Source organism: Lissotriton helveticus, chromosome 6, assembly GCF_964261635.1.
Source record: "Lissotriton helveticus chromosome 6, aLisHel1.1, whole genome shotgun sequence".
NCBI lineage: Eukaryota > Metazoa > Chordata > Amphibia > Caudata > Salamandridae > Lissotriton > Lissotriton helveticus.
In genome coordinates this window covers 195441590-195464581 of record NC_136067.1, presented here as the reverse complement: position 1 = coordinate 195464581, position 22992 = coordinate 195441590, and the positions used below count along the sequence as shown (strand labels likewise).

The 22992-nt window shown below is 40.6% G+C and overlaps 1 protein-coding gene across 1 annotated transcript in view; it reads right to left on the bottom strand.

Annotated features, from left to right (window-relative positions):
• Positions 1 to 15628: 15628 nt before the first annotated feature.
• Positions 15629 to 22992, bottom strand: part of LOC144761281 (cysteine-rich venom protein-like) — a 207386-nt gene continuing 200022 nt past the window's right edge. Inside the window, exon 7 of the mRNA XM_078646728.1 lies at positions 15629 to 16204. Within this exon, the coding sequence (XP_078502854.1) occupies positions 16071 to 16204 (134 nt within the window). The 3' untranslated portion in view covers positions 15629 to 16070. The remainder of the gene's footprint in view (positions 16205 to 22992) is intronic.

Below are 22992 nucleotides of genomic sequence, written 5' to 3'. Positions count from 1 at the left end.
CTCTCGTTCATACCGGGAAACCGGAAGGCAAGACCACGATTGATCCAAACATCCCCAAAGAATCTTGATCTCTACATTTTAAAGACCTCTATTCTATCCCCCCCACATCAAGAAGTGAGGCCCCTCTAACCCTTCTGGCCCCGGATCCTATGTGGTGCATACCACCTTTTTCTTTGGCTGAGGTGCAAACTGCTGTACATAGCCTGCAGCCTCATAAAGCCCCGGGGCTGGACAGGATGCCGGACGACCTTTTCAAAGAGGAACCGATAGTCTGGGTCCCATACCTCTTACTATTATACAATGCAATTTTGCAGGGCCTACCTCTCCCCGGTACTTGGTTGGGGCGGAGATAATACCCATTTATAAGAAGGGTTGTCCGCTTGAACCATCAAACTATAGGCCTATTATCCTTATCGATGTGAGCCAGAATGATCTATGCTAGGCTCCTTCTACAACGTTTACAGGACTGGATCGATGATAATAATATTTTGACCCCGCTACAGGTGGGTTTCAGGGCCAAAACGTCCACAACTGACCAACTATTTCGGCTCCAGGTCCTGCACTGGAAGCATGTTGTTCTGGACGGGGTAAGTCTATATCTAACTTTCGTGGACTTGAAGTCCGCCTTCGATATGGTGGACCGGAACCAGCTTTGGACCATCTTATTAGCCATGGGGGTCGCACCATACTTATGCTATCAACTCAAACTTCTCCATGAAGGCACCTTTGCCAGAGTACGTTTTGGAAAGTACGGTCAATTAACGGGGCCGTTCCGGGTTGAGAAGGGGGTTAGGCAGGGTTGTGTGCTCGCCCCAACCCTCTTTTCCCTCTTTCTTAACGGGCTCATAGAAGATCTTCTTACCATTAAAGACATTGATTCCCCTATTGTAATAAAAGAAACCTGGTGGTTAACATCAACAAGACTAAGTACATGGTATTCAACGCTAGTACTACTAACTGTCCCCATCCTACGATGGAAGGTAGACCCATGGAAAGGGTCCACATTTTTGACTATTTAGGTCTAACCCTAAATGACAGAATGGGGTGGGGCCCACAAATGGCTAAGGCCAATTTAAGATTAACCCAGACCACAGGGGGGATTTTAAAAACTCAAACAAACTGTTCCCAAAAAATATTTAGTGCCCCATTTGAAATATTCAATGTTCAAGCTAGGTCATCATCCCTTTATGGGGCGGAACTTTGGGGACACTTACCATCCTCCGAGTTATCCATCACAGAAAACAACTTCATTAGGCAAATTTTATCCCTGCTAAGAAACACTCCGCTTGTCCCGCTCAGGTTGGATTTGAACATTAGCCCTATTGCAGATGCCATCGCCTCACGCCCACTCCTTTATTGGAGGAGGCTGTGGAGTACTCCTAAGCTGGTGAGCTATAAGGAGGAACTAAAGGTGGTGTTGGCCTCCCTAGGTGCAGGCAGGATTACATGGTTATCCTTCGTTAGGCAGTCCTTTTTCTTGATTGGACATGAAAATTTATGGTCAAACCCTGAGGCCTCCTGCTCAACTATATCTAAGAAAATCTTGTCTGACACCATAAAAGACTTTAATCTTAGGAAGTCATATTGCTCCATTATACCTACAAGTCTTACTGATGTCTTCCTGGACCATAAGTCATACTATGGCTTCGAACAGGAGATAGATGTAATCCAACCCATCCTAGCGAAGAAGCTGTATCTTTAATTTAGATATGGAACAATGCCTCTACATTCAATGACCGACAGGTGGACGGGGGGTCCTGCACGCCCATGTCCAGGCTGTAGAACAGAGGACGAAACCCTTCTTCACGTTACCCTCTTCTGTCCGGCCTATGGCATTATTCGGAGAAAGTGGATAATCCAGTTGTGCAACAATCTGGGTATTAAGAATTATCTCGTTTTCTTCAGAATTTTGAAATCTGATACTAACCCAGTTTTAGTGGCTGCTGTAGCCAAGTTTCTGTTCTCAATGTGGATTACCCGAAGGAAAATGCTCAGTTAAATTTGGTACATTTTGCACCCTGTTTTTACAGTAAAGACGTAGGGAATGAAGGAGATCAGCAAGGGATATCTTATAACTGTTTTTTAACATTTGTAGACTAATGTAAACTTTTATAGTTTTAAAATGCTGTCTCTTCCCACTTCGATGATTTAATATGATGTATTTTAGATATGAATTGATATTAAAACACTATTGAAATGTTTGAAAACTGTACATGTACTTGTATGTGCTTTTATGGTTAAAACTAACCGACATAAAGTTTTTTAACTGAACTGAAATATATATATACATATTTTATTTAAAATAATTAATAAACTATCTATTTCAGTGGAAATTAAAGTATACCCTAATTACCTCAATATGTCGTGCATATTCAGTCGGGTTCGCTGCATAGGGATTGAATTATTAGCTGGTAGTCCAGTGTCATGAATGTAAAACAACAGCAAGAGCTGTGCCACTCCTCATCTAAAGGGAGGGCTTTTTACTGTTTTTAGCATTTATCCCATGTCATGAAATATAGATGAGCAAGAATACATCTTGGTCTAAATCCATGATGGGATTTTAATTTCCTAATGATAAATTCACTTCCCAATTCGTGTGCTGCCTCTAAGTTCTGTAACACTTCTGTATATACTTTGTAGAGAAAATCGAAATCTTCACTTTTGTATAAAGCCCGATCTTTTTACAAAACCCTTGCAAAATTGGGAAGAGGCTCCCCTAGTACCTCCTTTCACTGACCCAGGCGTGCTGCACCAAGCTGGAATAAAAAGGTAGGGTGCTCCACCCCACATAGGGGTTTACCTTCTTTCCTGCCTGCTGTATGTGACAACTTCAAAAGGTCTTGAGTGACCATCTCACATTGTCCCACCTAAGTTAAGTTCACTAGAAACACCTTCACAGACCAAGCAATAGTATCAGGCCACACTACCTCCTGTTAAGGGCCCTCTGAGCCAGAAAGTAGTGTTTGCCTGCAGGGATGCTCGAAGAAGGAGTCCCTTTTGGGGTTGGGGGAATGAAGGATGGCCTTTCGATTGTCTGATCGCCCTGGGGTTGACGCTAATCTTGGAGTGAGTCATTGGCGGTTAGAATTTCTCACACATGTGTGATTAGAGATTGAGATTCCTATAGTTAATAAAATTAATTCATGATGCAGGCCGGATTAAAGACCGGGGGCATCTGAGCTTCAAGACCAAGTACGCAAGACGGTCCTCCAAGGAATAACACACAAACCAGGGCTCCAAGGAGTGGAACTTAGATGCAGTAAGTGACATATTATTTCAAGGAATGAGTTGAAGACTTAAAGAGTGATGCTGAGAAGCTTCAAGGATTGAGTCTCAGACTCAGTGAGTGAGGCCGTGCTTACAGGAGTGACACTCGTACCTTAAGCACCAAGGATTCAGACTGAGACCTAGTGAGTGAGAAGGAACTTCAAGGAATAAGACTCAGATCCGTGCCTGAGGAGTGAGACTCTGATGGAGAAAGTGAGACTGTGCTTGAAGGAGTGACACGTACATTCTCATGAGCGCCAAGAAGTGAGATTTGAACCAGTGAACGAGATCGCATTTCAAGGAGTGAGTCTCAGACCCAACTGCAATCGGTAAGACTCATGTCCAGTGAGTGACATCACTGTCCAAAGAGTGATACTCACATCTCTGACTTCCAATGAGTGAAACTTACATTAGAATCACATTGGGAGTGGCGGTGTTCTCCTAGGAGCGTAACCCAGTGAGTGAATGTGCTCCAATTTGTACATACCATCTCCTCGCTCCTGGTGAGTGAGACTCGGATCCAATAACTCCAGAGAGTGTAGAAAACCTCACTCTTCCCATACATTTTAGTATGATGCTCTTTAAAAAAGTGACCATTCTTAAAAAACTGACTACTCCTAAAAAGAAGGTGTACGCATGCCCAGCCACATAACTCCTCCCACTTATCTGAAGCACCATATGCTTAGCTGCAGCTCCAGTATAGGGCCCAGCGATTGTAGCATGTCTTTGAAATTAAGCACCACCCCATCACCTACAATATAGACTGAACCCTAGCTGCAATATATTTTGAAAGGGGAGGGTACCCATTTTTAAGAGAGTGTAGAAAACATCATTCCTCCCACACATTTTAGTATGATACAGACCACTTAAAAAAGTGACAATTCTTACAAAAGTGACTGGTAAAAAAAGAGAAGGAATATGCATGCCCAACCACATCATTTTTCCCACTTTTCTGGAACACCACATGCTTAGTTGCAGCTCTCAATGTATGGCACAGGGACTGAAGCATGTCTTTGACATTAGGCACCAACCCATCACCTGATATACAGACTGAACTGCAGCCTGTATTTTGAGGCTCTCCATGAACGAGTAACAGTGCAAGGAAAGCAATAGCGTTACACGTTAGCTTCAGAAGTGACGCCCACCATCGTGGATAGTTTAATAAAGGAAATCTGGAAATCGTTTCTAGGTCAATTGCTTTGGCATGCTAAAGAGTCAGAACCCATTGTTTTTATATTTGACACCAATCAACCATGTTTCTGCTTGCACTCTAATTTCATGCTTGCAAATGTTTTTCATAGCATGTGCAAGCTGTTGTTTCATAGAGCTTAGCAAGAATGTGAAGGTATGAACACTTTTTTTATCAAGCTTCAGTTTCGATTTCCGTTTTATATCTCAACTGGACCACTCATCACACCACATGGGCTCTACTCTTCAATTTGATCTGCAGAGGGCCTCAAAATGTATTAATGATTTGTATACAACATACTAGATCTACACCTCTTATATAAATACTTAAGAATGTGAAATGTCTTTCAAACTCAATAAATAACAGGTGTGCACCTCACAGACCAAGACATTGGCTCAGGGGATCTGCTTGTCCTATATCCATTCATTGTTCATTGTTGACAGTCATAAATCTTTTTTACAATCAAGAATTTTAAAACACAGTATAGCAGTCTAAATGTATTTCCTTTAACAGCACTGTTATCCATCAGTGAAGCCCCAAATACCCTCTGCTGTCATTCTGCATTCAGTAATGAGTGCAATCCTATCTGAAGCAATGCAGTCCCTCTTTGACATTTTTTAAAACCTATTTTAGAATATAAACACAGCCCTCATAACACGCCAATATGATTAAAAAAATTACCAGTTACACAACTTTAAATACATTATCAATAAGGTTTAGTGGTGTAATACATTTGTTATGTTGGTAAACATTCTATTATTCTGGTCCACTTCTACATACATTGTAATTTTTCTAAAATCAAGAGACGCTGTACTGCAATATATTCATTTATCGATACATATTTGAAAAATATTCTTTTGATTATACATTATAAACATAGTTATATTCTCTAAATTTGGTAAGAAATAAGGATTTTAAAAGTTTTGATTTTATGGAAGATTATTACATCTTAATCTACAAGAAAACAGCACAATTGCCCAGTGATAATGTTAGTACATTAGGAAAAAGAAATGTTTACTCAATGATATAGGTACCCGCACTGTATCACTTACCTTGCAGCTCAGCATTTACTACCTCGTGATTGAAGATAGGAACTCAGTCCAAATGTTGCTCGGCTTGGACTATGCATCTTATATAGCATCCATTTCATGTCTTATTGTCAGGCATTGTGGAATGTGCTATTAACATATTTACCCTTTGGCTGTTGCACTTTACCTGAACTACATATATAAACTAATGTCTCCAATGCTCTTATACGTTACTAATCTCCAGCAAATAGAAACATTTTTTGCTATCGGCAAATTTCCTAATGTGATGTCCTCGGTCTCCTAGGTGAGGTTTGCTGAAGACTTTCAGTAGAGCTCAAAGGATTAGAATATGCATGAGAGTCCTGCACTGTAACGCCAAACCTGACTAAGTTCATTTTTGGAGAAAAAAAAAGAGAGAATAAAAAAACAAAAAGAAACGACAAAACTAATTTATACTGTTAAAAGTGTGCATACATGAACAAGCAGGTAGCCAAACACCGCAGGGTTTTTAAAAGGTTCGGCTCGCAGCTTAATTTTGAGCCAGGTGGTGCTACTACTAAATCGTCGTTGTGGTGTGGCAAAGCCTTTGCTGTTCTGACAGCTACTGAACCCTCGTGTCTATTGGTGGTCACCTTTTCTGCAAGTACTTTTTCTTTGAAACAGGTAGATGCACCTGACCGTAGATTCTTGTCAGGAAATAAAAACGTTTTGGTAGGCATGCCGTGACATGCTGTAAAGGTAGACCAGCCGCCTATAAAGTAACTCTTGAAAATAGACACTCATAACGGGGGGCCTTCTTCAAGAATAACAAATCACGATCCACCTGTGAGGATGGGTTTCTCCAACCATGAGATGGACTGTTCAGCACCTTTTCCATCCGGGACATTCAGGGCCTCATTTACAAGCCCATTGCTCCACCTGTGCATCACTTTATTTGGCTCACCGGCGAGACAATGTTCTTGCCCATATTTACAAGGCCACAGAAAGTAACCCCGCGGGCTTTTCATGGCCTTGTAATTATTGGCCCCTTTCATGCATTACTCTGCGTGAAAGGGCATTCTCATAGGTGTTGCTGTGTTCCCACACAACATCCATGGAACCTGACATTCCCAGATTTACATTTTGTAAAGTTGGGAATGGGTTTAAATCCTTCACCTCCCATTGGGAGGCACAGGAGCGGCGCAATGAGGAGAAATCCATATATTTTGCCTTGTGTTTTACTCTTTCTATGCGTGCTGCATTTATCAGGATGCATAGAAAGAGGAAAATGCAATCAATGATTGTTTTTGTGCACAAAGGTGCCCTTTGCTGCACAAAAAACGATCGTCTCCAAAATACAGGTCCCCTTGCAAATGGACACAAGGGTGTCTGCATTGGCGCAGGGCTGCAGTTTGTGGGCCGGTGCAGGAGAGAAGAACAGGATAGCGCTGTATCTTGTAGATACAGTGCATTTCTACCCGTTTACTTTGACACATGGCATAACAGCAGAAAGGCTTGCTGCATTGCTGTGTGACAAAATCTAGTAAATGAGGCCCTGAATGTTCATATAGAGATCTTAGGCTAAAGGGACACGAGTGGAAATGGGATAGAAAAGGAAGAGATTGCCATAAATGTAGGTGGCCCAACTCTGATGCCACTTCTGCCCAGGCCTGGTTAGCTGTAATGGTGCCGCAATGGGAGGCCAGTGAAGGATTCACGAGAGGAAACGCTGCATTCTTTAAGGGAAATAAGAAGAAAGGTGGATGGAATTCTGACAGTTGTCTTGGTGTATATCCGACGTCTAGCAAAATATATATTTCTACTAAGATAGACCATTGCTGTTCTCAGCATATCTGTTTCCTTAAATCAATTGATAAAGCTATGTTTACTTTATGCAGTCTTCAGTGTTTTACTGTACTTGGCCCATTTTGCATTACTGTTAACACCCCCGATGACTAGCATTCCCACTCATATGCTCAATTGACATTTATCTAATCAGGTTATTTACATCACATTTTGGCTACACCCGCCACCAGCAAAGCAATCTATTTAATAATTAACAAACCTCCCCCTCCTAAAAAAGCCATGGTCATGTGCCAGCAACATAACTATTAACTCGGGCTTAAAAAAGGTGAACTACGTTAACAATAACAGTACCCAAACACAAGTCGTAGTCCTATATAAAGGAAGTTGCGAGTTATGGCCAAGATAATATTCCGATGGTTGGCTGAAGAAACATACCAGTAAAACATAACCAAAGCTGCTGCTCACACTTGAAAGACCGTAAAGAATGCAACCCATTATGGAGTGACAACCCCAAAAATAACCTCTGCATTATTGGCAATAGCTTACTGAATAACACATACCTTTGAGACTCTAGGGGTTTATAATGAATGTCTTATTAATGGGTGCTTGCTGGAAAGTAGGTTATTATTGGCAGCGGTAAGTATGCACAACTAACACAGTGTAAGGTTCAGTAAAGGTCTCAATAAATTAGTCCCTTGCTCAACCCTTCATACCTGGCAGCAAGCAATCAAGCCTAATATAGGAGACAGCAATGTAAAGCAATTAAAAACACTAAACACAATAAATAAGTAACACACCAAACACAATAAAAATCCCACTCCTATTTATAAAAACAGGTTTTATTTTTATGAACAAGCAGACACCAAAACAACCAAAATCCAATGTCAGGAACTGAATTTTTAAAGATTTAACACTCTCTATTGCTTAAAAGCCTATAGGGCCACTTTGGGACATCTGGTCATGCTTGACCGTAGAAAGTTAAAGTTTGAGGACGAACGAGATGGAGCCCTGGTCGAATACACAAAGTGGGAGGTGGAAACAGTCGGAACAGCACAGCCCCACCACGTGTGTTCCGAAATCGCAAGCGTAACCACGTTTGCCTGAACCACACATATGCCATTACCATGCATATTCGTGGTTAAGGCATATGAACGGTCTAGTTGCTGGCTACCTGGTGGGAGCAGGAAGAGGAAGGTTTGGGAGAGGACGCAATGCGGTGAGGTAAGTGGGGGTTTCGGGCTGGTGGGAATAGTTTATTTGAGTTGGGGGTAGTTTTGAAGCCTGGGGGATCGGGGTGATTTTCAGGGCCAAGGGGGTCATGAGTTTTAGGGCTCAGGGCAGGGGACAGGAAAGTGGCAGTTTTCAGACTGAGGGGGCAAGTGGGCTTGGGCAGGGAGGGGTGGGGTAGGTTTTAGGGGGTGGTGGCTGATTTTAGGGCTCAGGGAGTGGGACTAGGGTTGGAGTGGTTTATTGGGGCTAAAGGGTTGGATTTCAAGGATCAGACTAGGGTGTTGGGGTAGTCTATAAGGCTAGGGTGGGTAGAATAGACTGCAGAAGGGCCACATTTTAGGGCTCAGGGCAAAGCAGCAGGAGTGTGATCTTTACCACCATGTCCCTTTACTAAACACAAAATTGCATTGTAAAGGCATGTGTGGTAAAGGCATGCATGGTAAAGAAGCAGCCATGGCTAAGACTGCGTGGTTCATGCATGAGTTTGTTGAGCCATGCGTTGTTCCATCACACAACCAGCGGGAGGCCTCGGTCAAAATTGTACCTTTGCACCTAAAAATATTTCTGGAGGATTTTCCCTTGACGTTGATTGGACCTCCACAGCAGGCCTGATTAGGTGAAGGTTCACCGGATTGATTTTCTGCAAGGCCCTAGATAAATCCTAGACATTATAGGCTTTAGAGCTTATAGTGGGATGAACCTGAAACCCGGGTCGGGTCGTGGTTGAAGATAGTCAGCTTGACTCTCGACATCAAGTCGGTCACCCTATGGAGCTTTTTTACAAAAGTTCTTCAAACCTCAGGTGATTCATGAAGGTCTCCTTGTAGGTTCTAAGTGTCCGATACATGAAGCAAAGGCCTGGAATCTTCTAGATGGTCTCTGGTATGTTTGCACAATGATTCCCACAAAGCACCTTGCAAATCCTTATAAAGTCCACTGGACACATTCCAGGATAGGGACTCTTGATGGATATGATGCAGGTGGGCACTGTTAACCTAAAACTTGCAGGGAGTCCACTCCTTAATCCTTCTTGAAGCAAGGTACAGTGCCCAGGGCTGTAATACCAGATTGTGCGTCAGGTGCAGACACTCAGAGTGCAGGACTTTTGTGCAGTTCCAGATTACAGCAGGGCAGTCCTTCTTCTTTTAGTTGCAAGCAGCAGATCTGGGAGACTATTCAGCTCTCACATATTCATCCAATGTTCCTGCGTGACACGTAGGGGGCCCCCTTGTCCAATGAGGTGCAGGGTGCCACACAAAAGCATGACAGTTACATCCAAAGTGTGGCATATTCTTGTCACACAAAGCACTATACTTCCAAAATCCAACATGGATGATTTCTCTCCAGAGGAGTAAGAGCTGGCTAAAACAACCTACTGGTGTGGTGAATTTAGCTGAACCCCCCCTTCAGACCCTTGCAAATTCCAATCTTGGCCTCTGGCAGGAAGAGGTTGTGGGCCTGGCTGACATTTCTTACTGTACTGCTCTCTTTCAGGCTAATGTATTATTACCCATACCCCTGCCTGGTGCTTGCAGTTGAATAACTCCTAACCATCAGATAACCTCTGCTTCAGCCTGGCCACTCATCACATGATCAAAGCAACCTAGCTAAGCCTGTTGGAGATGACCAGTCAGGGGAGACTGCTAGAAGGCTGAATTTTGAATTTAGAATTTCTTTTCTGTACTAGTTTTGATAAATGTCTCTGTACTAGTTTTGATAAATTCAACAGTGGCTAGTTGTTGAATTTATCATTGCCCATCATTTAAGTATTTGAATACTATTTCAGCCCCTTCCTAGCAATAGTTATAATTTAATAACAGGTTAGCCTATGGAGCTAATAATCTACAATGGTGAAAATGGATTTAGCAGTTTTTCCCTCACCATGGCTTATAAAACATCTTTTATAAAGTCTCTTCTTATAGTTACATGGAACCCAACTCCTGGGACACCTAGGGGAGACCTTAGTGGTGACTAATATGTAAACATAAGGTAGATTATTACTTTTGGAGTGCCCATACCACCAAAGACGAATTTACATCAAATTTACTTTTCAAGACTGTCTTCAAAACAAGACCAGCATTACTCACCTTATTATACTCTTTTCTCTACAATATTGTCAGCCTTCTTATACTGCTTCGGTGTAAGTCATCCTGAATTTTCTTTCTCTGGCAGAGTTATGTTTCTTTCTTATATCCATATTCCACTGACTACTGTTCCATTTAGACTTCCATTTTTCTTTTTTTCTTTCATGATTCCATTCTCTTCCAGTAAGGTCTGGTTTATCACTTTATTTCACCGAGGTGCAACCTCCTGTGGAACGACTTAATAAATCAACTTGTTAATCTTGGATATTGCTGCTACGAGTAGAGTGATTACCCACTTATATATTTCCAAGATTAGTTTATTTATGCACTTTGTTTCACGCTGAAGAATAGAATATCTTTGCACATTTCTGGTGGAGACTCAGTCATTTCCATACTATCCATTCTGATACCATAAGTCATTACAGCTTTTCTTGTTTAATTTACACTGACCTATAACATCCAATCACGTTTTAGCCAATATTTATTTTCACACAGCCTTTTCTGTTTCAGCACTGGAGCTCTCTATGGATATCGCATCTTTTCTTAACATTACCGACTTACTTTCCTGGAGTATCATTTTTAATTTTTTTTTTAATATGGGTTCTTTTCGCTTGTATCTGGTCATCACTTTTTCTCTTGTCTCTTTTTACAACATATATACTAATATACAGTAGCTTATATGTATCTTGCCACTTAGTGATGAAATACGTGTTAGCTGTTTATCTCTGAAGAATAAATAAATGTGAATTTGTTTGAAGAATATTTGACTGTCTGCGCTCTGAAATAAACAAGAACCGTGCTCTATAAAACAAGTCCTGACTGTTTGGACATTGTACTTATTGTTCCAATTTCCATTTTGAGTGCTATGTTTTTTTGTATTATATACCTTAGTAAATTATGCAGCAAGCAAAAGCAAATTATGCAGAATAATGCAGCACAGTACCTTGCAGGGCACCCTACTGCTATTTAGTAATTATTACTAGTTTTCTCAGCTGCCTTATTAACCTTCTTGCTTTCTCAAATTTGCATGAAAATGCACCATTTTTCCACTCTTTTTAAAAAAAATGTATGCTGGTCGGGTTTGCTCGCTCGCCACAGGTCACTCATCATCCAGAACATTTGCCCCTCACCAATGTCAAATGTCAACAGCTGCCACTGTGAGTGCTGCCAGCATTGATTCTTCAAAAGATATTGCTGGAAAGTTCTCATTTAATTAAAGTCCCTGAGGTGAAATTATGGTCTCTTTCTTGTTATAATTACATAACAGCCTGAGAGCAATAGAACATAGTCAGTGTAAAAAGTACCCAGCAGACTCTAGCGCTGAATACTAATGCAGAATATGCCCATCTGTCAATACAAAATTGTAGTCTTCCTCCTTTGTGGAACTTTCCAGTCTTTGGTTTTCAAAATATGGTCACCCTTCTTAATATGAAGGCATGAGTCAGATTAAACCAGGTAATAAAAGCAAGCAAGGTGTGCCACTAAAAGGGCATGCTTGTGGAAAAAATATAATTATGTGCTAGATCACACCTACTCCTATAACCTGTCCACCATAAGCATATTTCTCATTGAGCAAGATGTGTCAGTAAAGTTAGTGAATGGTGAATGTTCACAATGGAGCTGTACATTAGAAAGACTGAAAACTGAAACCATTATCACCCCCATTCAGTCTTCTACCATGTACTGAAAATTCCTGTCGTCAAAAGATCTCAATTAGGTGGCCTCTCCTCAATTTTGGCTAGTAGATACTAGAACTCTCTTCCACTATCCTTTCTTTCCCCGGCTCAATTCATCATTAGAGTCAGGATAGCTATTGAGGGCAAAGTGTTCTTTATATGTTTTTGTCATTCATTTGTTGATTCAAAGGAGTTGTAAATAAGATGTTGCAAAATGGCCCTCTCTTAAAGGTCACCCCCAAACATTTTGCCTTTCTCCTTCTTTTTTTGCAGAATTATTTTGTTGGCCATAGAACTCTGAGTACTTTACCACTGCTGACCTGTGCCAAAGTGCATGTGCTTCTCCCTTGGACATGGTAACACTGGTGCATACACAATTGACATATTTAGTTTACCAGTAAGTCTACTCTCCAGTGGTATACTATTTACCCAAGGTCTGTAACCTAAATGCTACTAGTGAGACTGCCGCACTGGTTGTGCCGCCCACACAAGTAGCCTTTCAGACCTGTATCAAGCCTGCCATTGCAAGTTCTTTGTGTGCAGTTAACTGCCACTTTCACTTGGCATTTAAAACCACTTGCCAAACCTTAAACTCCCCTTTTGTTATACACAAGTCACCCCTAAAGTCAGCCCTAGGTAGTCCTATTTGCAGGGTGGCATGTACCTAAAAGGTAGGATGTGTACTTTTAAGTTTTATATGGTCTGGTAGTGTCAAACAGCTAAAATCATTTTTCACTACTATGATGCCTACTCTTCTCATAGGTTAGCATTGGCAATTCCTTAATACACTTAAGAGCTGCAACTCCTGATTTGAAAGGAGTAGCTGCATCATGATTCATATCTTTAGAATAGTAAAGAGAAATCCTCTTTAGTGGTAAAGATGAGTTTAACATTACTATTTTATTAATGCCACTTTTAGAAAATAGGTATTTCTCTGCTCTAAACTTAGCTCTTAGATTGCACAGATAAATTTGATGGTTTAGAGAAAGTGCTCGTACTTTATTCTCTTAAGTCTTGAACGTTACTAAGTAATTGGCATCCATCACTGTGCATGCAAGAGAAGGTAACTCAATTGAATGTTCTATGTTGCACAAAGTTTTTTTTGATCAAATGTATCAAAGGAATCTGTTTCTGTATAGTTTATAAAATTACTTTTGAGGAGTAAATGTGTTCAATTAAGTGTTCACTACTACAGTCAGGAATCATGGCTAAATAATCTGCTTCAGGAATTTTGTGTGGAAAGGAGTGTTTCATTATATCTAGTGGATCCCCCCATCTAGTAACTAACAGGGTGTTTTAGACCAAGACCTAATTATATGATGAACAAACTGTTCTTTTATTACGACTTCTCCATACCACCATGCAATTGAATAATAAACAAATTGGTTTTCTAAAATTGTATGTTGAAGGAATTGTTTTATATTGTATTATGCTCTTACGTCAAGAATCTATAAATCAATTAATTGTTTTTTTAAAATGTGTACGTCAATTGAATTGTTTTATATTGTACAATGTTTTTAAGCAAAAAGCAATCGGAAACAGAATATTTCAGACTAGATATGGAATATGATTGAGAATATACTCCGTGAGGGAGGAGATGGAAAGTAAGATTTCGGTATCACCAATATAAAGGTGGAAAGCAAAGCTGAAGGAGAATATATTGGCACTGGTTAAGAGGTATTTATTACATAAAGCAGTAAGCTGAAGGGGGACAAAAATGTGAAAGGTTCTAATTAAGGACTGAAAAGAGAACCAAAACAATACAAAAGAGAAATTGGATGAATTAGACAAGACTCATTCATGAGCTATGCAAACAGTATAGAGAAATGCCAACGTATTCACCTCTTGCTTTATTAGGGAATGTGTACTCACCACTTGTTTCATTAGAGCACGTGCATTCAGCATTAAGAGGTAAATAGAATCAAAGGTAGCTGACATAGCTGTGCAGTGAAAATAACCTTCTCGCTTTTAGGAAAAAGACGAAGTCTTTTCTTTCCTGTAACATTTTCCTGGTTCATTTCTTTCTTCATTTCTATTTTGTCTCTTTCAGTAACAGGATGCCCTAGTAGAGCACCAATGTGGAGTATGTTCACTTATACAAAGGTTGTCCACAAGTCTGCCCATATTCCCTTTTGTTATTTGTCTTAGCAATGGAGCTCCTGGTAGGCTATATTTGATGTATGCTTGGCCAAAATAACAACTTCTATCATATTTCTATCGAGAGGTCTTTCTACTCAATAAACGCCATAACCACCATTACCACTACCCACCCCTACCACCAAATACCCCATCTCTTTACCCTTAAACCCCTCTTCATTAGGTGACATAAGAATGATGCTATTAAATAAAATGTCTACCTGCGTGATAAAGCCTGGCATGGTAACATCCATTGTGGCAACGCTTGCGTTGTAGATGTTACATTGTGGTAATGCTTGCATTGTAGATGTACCATGGTGGTATTGCTTGCATTGTAGGTGTGACTTGGTGGTAACACTTGCGTTTTAGGTATAATGTGGTGGTAATGCTGCACTTTAGGCGTAACATGGTGGTAACACTTGTGTTGTAGGCGTAACATAGTGATAACCCTTGCATTATAAGCATTACATCACCACAGTGAAGGAGTCTCATTTGTACGGTTGCAGTGGGTAAGTGAGAACCATATCCTAATTCATGCAAGCAACACAGAAAGTTGTGAACCACAAATAACTCCACTGTCCAGAGATGTTCTCCGTTCCTCGAAGCTTTACTGCTGAGCAGACTTTAATGCATTGCATCTCAGTGGATGATAAAGAAGACTAGGGAATAGAGTGGGAAAATGCAACAATGTTAAAAAGTACAGGACTATTTTGAGCTTGAGAGAAATACAGTTATTTCATCAGGTTTGAACACACGCTAGCCTTACCATGAACGTTTATCATTGGTCAAAATCACGTGACTTCATAGATTGAAGTCACAGTACAGCTCATTAATTTCATTACACCATGTGCAACTGTCAAACATTGTATTACATGTTCTGTCTCATGCATGAGTTTGCATGACTTAATCAGTAAGGCCTACATTGCAAGTACTGCAGTACTTATGATGTAGTCATTTTGCACCTATAATTACTGATACTGTTGACATTGGCAATGTGATTCAGAATGACTGCAGTATTACAACTTTTTTCATTGCTGTTTTCATGCAGCAATGCAAAACTTTTCATAAATGAGGATGAGCATTTTAAAACAAAACTTTTTAAAGGTAGGCTATTCACCTCCTTCGAGTCCTGGACAAAATGAGCGTGATTTAAATTGTAGTTGTTAGCGGAACGAGCGTCCTCTGAAAATAAGAATCATTCCTGGATATAACAAACAACCATGACAAGGTATGTATTGGTTTCACCCTTTATTAATTATTTAACTTTACATCACAACTACCATCGGTAGCATCAGGAAAGTATCCATTCCCAGTTTACCCCAAATTCATTACCACATAGTTACTTTAGGTAAAGATATTCCAGACAAAACACATCTAGAAAATTGAATATGTCAATATAAGCAAGACATACATTTTAATGCTGTCACATGGTGACCCTTTCTGTTGATATAAATGTAATGGCATGCGTTAATCGGAACTGTACTGTGCACTGAATTTTATAATCACACTATACTAAAATTCACCCAGACCATCAGACCTGTTTACTATTGTTTCAAACCTAAAATGAGTCCCCATATCTAGTGCATGTAACTGTTTGCCAAGTAATAAAATTCAATAAAGCAAGTTCTTCACTCAGCAATATTCTGAGAATGGTTTAAATCGGTGTAGGAGGCTGTCAACATATTTTCCCATCGCACATGCCACAGGTCACCATGCATGCACTCTTTATGGCAGCAAAATAATCACACAGACCCCTCCTTTTTGCTTCCGAGCAGTTTCCAAACTTATCTTCATACTTGCATGGGTTTTCTGAAATGAGACGGAACATGGTCAGAATTTTATATTGTTTGTTTATTGCATATACTTTTTTTTAAGGGAACTCCACAAAATGCAGCGCACGCTTACCTCACACACAATACTGTGGACTTTATGGGATTGACATATTTTATTGGAGATACATACAAAAGACTCAAAAGCTAACGTGAGGTGTGGACAATTCCAACGGTGATCTTCTGGTTCCACCTCCAGTAGTTGTCCCCATTCAGGGCCATTTCCTCCAATAAGCCTGACTTAAAGTGAAAAAGACTCAGGCCACTATGCATAAGAAAAGTGTAACATTTATTCGAGAATTGAAATGTTGACAGCTCAATTGAAGACAATGGAGCAGCAGTGGCCTATATAAACTCGTATAGTACTGCTGCTCTCAACATTTCAATATCCTAATTCACATCCTCAGCCTTTCTCTTTCCCTGCATCGCCAAAATACATAGATTGTGCAGAGAAAAGTGAAAATAGAGGCTTTGCTATCAGGCACACTTGAGCCTTCCCCCTCCCTCCTTTCTAGCTGAGAGTTACTTGAGCATCGGAAGGAGGGAGGGAGAGGGATGCTGCTCAGCTCATGGGTCTCCCCGGCTTGGCTGAACTACAAAAAACAATTTAGCAAAACCTGTCAGAAAAGGGAACTGGCTTCAGCTCCTTTTCACAGCTCTTGCTGAGAATGTTCAAAAGCTAACAGCCTTGATCCTGCGCATGCTGTTAGCTTTTGAACTTTCACAAAAACACTTGTGAACAAAGGCCTCATGGAGCCCAAGGGGGTTTCATCCTCCTTGAACTCAGTGAGGCCATTGTTTTACTAATTAGAGTATTCTGCCCACGTGGACGGAATGTTCTAATAGATTTATAGCCCCTTGGCCAGACTGGCCATTAAAGGCCAGCTTCCTTGTTTAACGCTGGCGATGGCCTTTATTGGCTGGTATAGCTATAAAGCTATATTAGAACACTGGAATGTTGAGAGCTCCAGTGAAAACTATGGAACTCTTCAGGCCTCTAATGGCCGGTAGAAGCCTGGAGCATCAACATTCCAATGTTTGTTCACAGCAAAAGCTGTGAACAAAAGTCTCCCTGAGCCCAAGGGGTTTTCAACCTCATCGGGCTCCATGATGCCTTTGTTTTACAAATTAGAATATTTTGCCCTCCAAGATATGTGGACTGTGCATGGGACAGAGAGGAAGAGAGTGTGGACGAGGGCACACAAATAGCCTTATTCTGTAGCTCACTGTCAATCACGCCATGGCTGAAGGGAAGGGGGGGGGCTATTTGTAAACCCTAGTCCTCTGCCTCTGCCTCTATCTCTGTTTCCTCTGCACAAGCTGAATATCTTGGTGAAGCAGATGAGAGGGTGCAATCAGAATTAATAAAATTGTGTGTTTAAGTTGGCTTAAGTAGGCTGTAAAGCTAATTTATTGGGCCTTAGCATGGTTGCCCTGAAAACATGGCTTTAAAATGTTGTACTGTGCTCTGCGTTCATGCTTTTGTTTGTACAATGTGTTTTCTTTCTTTATAAAATAGATAAAACTCCCTGTTCTGTGGCAAAGAACGGTAAAAGTTCACCAGCTCTTATCTGTGGCCAGAGAAACACAACCAAATAATGTTTCAAGGTTGATGGCTTTGCTAATAGAATTGTTTTTTTATTTATATTATCAAGAAATTATTATTTAGTAATGCAAAGTCACTTCCATTTGTATGTTGGCTAGAGGTTCTACTTGTTTATTCATTTGGTAGAGTATCTAGAGTAAGCTTGTTGTACATAATGAAAACTCCTAATGACGATTGTTTATTTTTAATGCAACGTTAGGAGTATAACCCAGGGTGCCACTTCACACGACCTTTAGGGTCTGATTCTCTGTCACTGAAAATCTATAAGAGGTTTTGTTTCTGGGCGCAACTAGATGTCTGTAGTTGACTCTTTGTGTTTTTTAGGCACTAGTTTTTGCCTTACATTTTATAAAGTAATAACTCCAGTTGTACTGGTTGGAATATTGTCATTTTGGTGTCAAATAATTTATTAAAATGCACTCTATTTTTCTAAAGGGTGTGGGATTTCACTTGTTTTTGTGCTTTTACTTTGTTGCTGTTTTAGTGCTGCATAAATATTTTACTCATTACCTTTAAATTAAGTCTGACTGCCTTGTACAAAGCTACCAGAGTGTTAAGCACAGATGAATTTGGGGTTTGCTTGTGACTTCACCCTGAAATTGTGACTGCTACTTGAGAAGGATTTTACCCCACCAACAATAACCTAATTTCCAACAATTCTCATAATAGGCCCACTTGTAGAGCACTTCCTTGATTGATATCCCACATCTGGACACCCTATGCCCAACCTTTGTGGGTGGCTTTGCTCTTTTGTAGGCTGCTGGTGAGTGGTGGTCATCATCCTAACGGTTCACCAGTGCTGATTCCCTTCCCTCCTTGCCAAGGGCTACGAGCCTAATTGGTTGTAACACATGGGTTGGCCCAGGCACGATCTCAGACTAAATGAGTCCTAATATATCAGATGATTCCCCCCTCTAAATAACTTGGCTGGATGATTTCTGATCCTAACCTTCTTCAGATACATTTAGCCTGGGGCTGAACCTTGCATGATACAGTTTTCCATGGTACGCTCATGGAGAGAATGGGTGAGTACTTTGAGAATAGACGGTTCTTCCTTCTCTCCAGAAAATTAATAGGTGGCCTTCAAGGTAGTGAATCATGTTCATTGCATAAATATTGTGGTGGGAGCATGAATAACCTTGTAATCAGCGCAGGGACACACTTGTGAGTATAAACATGCGCTTTATAAGCGTGCTTATTATTATTAATGGAGGACTCTTACTGTAAGACAATTAGTAGGGGACCTCAGCCTTTCAGAATCCCACCAGCTTCTGGCAAATCCCTGTGGGTCTGATATCTTCCCAGCAAAGCTGTATCAAAGCTATGCCAACATCGTAGTGTCTACGTTAGCCCTCATGTATTGGATCTAGCTAGGATAGCTTTGAAGATAAACGATTTCCATTTTGAGGAAACATTCTCCATGCAGATTAAAGGAACGCCGATGGGATGTCCCTTCAACCCAGAAATGGCTGTGCTGTTCATGGCCCTATTCGAAGACAAGTTCATCATTAATCAAAACCCACACAGCAAACATATCCTACAATGGTATCTGTACATAGATGATGTCTGGTTCCTTTGGAATGGCACTGAGGTACAACTCCAACTTTTCCATGGATGGCTTAACATGAGACACCCGGATATCAAATTTAGCATTACCAAAAGCAAGACTTGCCTAACTTTCCTCGATGTGAAAGTGATCCCATATGATGAGAAATTAACGACATCTGTACATCGCAAACCAACAGATAGGAATACAATCCTTCACTGTCAAAGCTTTCACTCAAGGAGTTTAAAAGATATTCTCCCTTATGGCCAACTATTACGGATCCGTAGGAACTGTACATGAAAGGAAGACTTCCTGATGCATGCTGAAGTGTTTTGTTACCAGCTTAAAGAGAGAGGGTATCCCAGAAAGATGTTCAAATATGCGATTAAGAGGGCGTGGTACCCACCACGAAACGAACTGCCCTCCATAAAAGAAAATAAACCGCTAGAGAAGCTGGTTTGTGTGTCCACGTTCGGCCCGCATACCAATAAAACCTGACAGATGATTTTAAAAAACTGGCACCTTCTTACACAGCTAAAATACCCAATGGAAAGACCTTTGTTTGCCATGAAAAGAACAGGAGCATCGGCCAAAGTATAATCCGAGCAGATCTTGCCCCAACTATAAAGAAGATAGATCTAAGGGCCCAATGGAGCCTGCAACCCATTGAAGGCCACCACAAATGTGGAAACTGCTCAGCTTGCAGTAGCACTATTGAAGGTCACGAGTTTATGCACTACTCCATCAAATGGATGCATAAACAGTTTACAAACTGTAAAACCAAGAAAACAGTTTATGCGATTCAATGTCCATGCCCCAAGATCTACATTGGGAAGACAAATCAACAAATTAATCTGCGGATTGTACAACATTGATCTCGCATTAAAAAGCAGAAATTAACAGCCCGATGGTAACACACTTTGTCGAGAAAAAACATTCCGAAAAAGATTTTAAATGGACTGTATTAGCCGGACTAAACCAACTACCACGTGATGGCAATGTAGAAAATGTATTGTTGAAAAAAGAGGCTTATTTAATCCTAAAATTCAACTGCATCCAGAAAGGCCTCAACGAAATGTCTGAGTTAAACCAAGCCATTAACTAGCACAGCTGTGATTTAATAAAACGGTACGGGATAAGCATGAAAAGAAACGTCACACAATACAGCAACTAACTCAACAAATGAATCACCATTTACACCTTGACACGAGGAAAACTACATCTCCCACAGATCAACAGAATGACAAATATCTGGTTCCAGTTAAAAAAAGTGCACTCACTGGAAAAATGGAACGGAAGGATTGAGCTAACAGTGAGAGCCCGCCTTACAGGAGCAACTATGTGAGTGTCTCAACACGCTTTGACAAAATCTGCTTTCCAAAAATCGTTAAGATAGACAAACGACAGTCTGTCCCTTCCATTGTAGAATTCAAACTCTGAACGAGTCTCTGACAGAACCGAGTAGCTTTCTTAATTAGTAATAAACCCGATACAAAGTAAGTCCCAAAGGCTCGCTTAACAGCATTCCGACTAAACGTGCTAGAACGCAGAAAGACATTCCAAAACATTGTGGCTCTTGTATTCCCATAGATATAAGTTTTCCAAACCGACCCGAAAGTGTAACCAAAGCAATCTACGCCTCACCAAGCCCTTAACAGAACAAGGAGGCTCCTTCACTCTCCTTTTTTGACTCGAACGGACTCACAGCCTTGCAAAAAGTAAGCAATTATCTTTGAAACGTATTGTACCCAAATATCTCAATCGTTTTAGCCAGACATTTTTAACCACATGAAATCATGTTCATTCTTTTTCAGATCCAACATTTTTCCAATATGGTACATTGAAGAAAATTCAGCATGTAGCTAGGAAGACCGCTTTTCAAGTTTCAGGTACAATTTATTTACACAAATGCGCAACATTAAGATAGAGAGAAGGGATTCCCAATACTGAATGCTTTTCCTTTTATTAATTACAGATTACACCATGTCCCTGCCCTGACGAAAATCCCTCAAGTGTAACGGGGACTAGAAACGTGTCGGCATTTTTCTTTTCTTACATCCATGAGGGTTTTAAATGTATTTGACTATAGACTCTGGCGAGGGTTGTATATAAGGATTGACCCCTCGGACATTAAGGGGCACATGCATCAATGGAAATTTCATTCGCAAATGGTGCGAATCGCAAAATTCGGCCGTTTGCGAATGCAATTCCCATTTTTGGGATCAATTAACATTTTTGTAATTTTCGCAATTTAAGAAATCGCAAAATTGCGATTTCATAAAATTGTGATTGCATTTAAGGAATCTCAAATTGAGATTCCTTAAATGCAATGCATCAAACTTTAAAAATTTGCGAATTCGCAAATAAGGGGAGCAAATTACCATAAAGTTGACCTTCATGGTAATTTGCGAAAACTTTGAAAAATGCACTAAAGTGCATTTTTTAAAGTTCCATTTTACACACACACATGCCCTTGGGGCATGTGAGTGTACAAAATGTACTTCTAAGCAGATTTCAGGGGTGCAACACGGTGTCCTTTGGACACCCCTGCACCCTTGAAATTGCATTCTTAATTTGCGAATTTCTAATGGTGAATTGCAAATTAAGAATGTCTTTCCATTCATTCCTATGGGCCTGTAGGCCCATAGGAATGGATGGGGAGGTATTCCTTAATTGCGATTCTCAATTAGAGAATCGCAATTAAGGAATTTTAAGAAGTCGCTATTTTTTTAGCAATTTCTTGATGCATTGCAGTTTGCGATTCATTATTTTTCGCAATTAAGGAATCGCAAAATGCAATATTGATGCATGTGCCCCTAAGTCTTTCCCCCACGGAGAGTATCTCTCTAGAAGAAGCAAATTGTAGGGCCTTATGAGAGGGCTCACTGTCTAATTTAGTGCGCTGAATACGTACAGGTGTGATTTTCCACATAAAACTGTAAAGCCTTTTAATTCATGTTTCGCTATTTTTCTTTTTTGTTTCACAAATATTTGTTTATTGTATATTTGCACTTATGGTTTGTACTCAATAATGTATCTTTGAAAGTCTCAGATATAATTTGAATGTTCTTCAGAAAGTGTGTTCGGAACATATTAATCATGGCAAAATGATTAAGCCAGGTCCAAAGACGATATGTCTTGGCCCTTAGTCTGCTGAAATAAAAAGCAGCATGTTTAAAGTGGCAGCCATATATCTTTGTTTCTTTAAACTTTAGTACGTTCCACCTGGCCACCTGTAAGGACGAAACTCCCCTTTCGATACTCACTTTTAGAATGCTGGCATTTTCTTGCCTTAGCCATTTAGTGCCTGTAGCCTTTCTCCAGTTACATGACTGGGTGTAGCTGACTGTAGCAGGGTGGAGGGTATCGCTAACGACACAGACTGGTGGACCCCTGATAATCATCCCGCTCCTTCTCTGCTTCAGAACTCCTGGGAAGTGGAGTCCGAAGAATGGTGGAACCGGCAGGACAGCAGAAAGGAGGAGTGTTCCTTTAATTCAGAAGAGGTAGACAGCGAAGACCCGCCCCCCTGTGACGCGCTGGTATGCCTCAGCGGAAACAGCATGGAGCAAGCAGTCACGCCCCCCTGTGACGCGTGGCCGAGAGGAGTGGACAA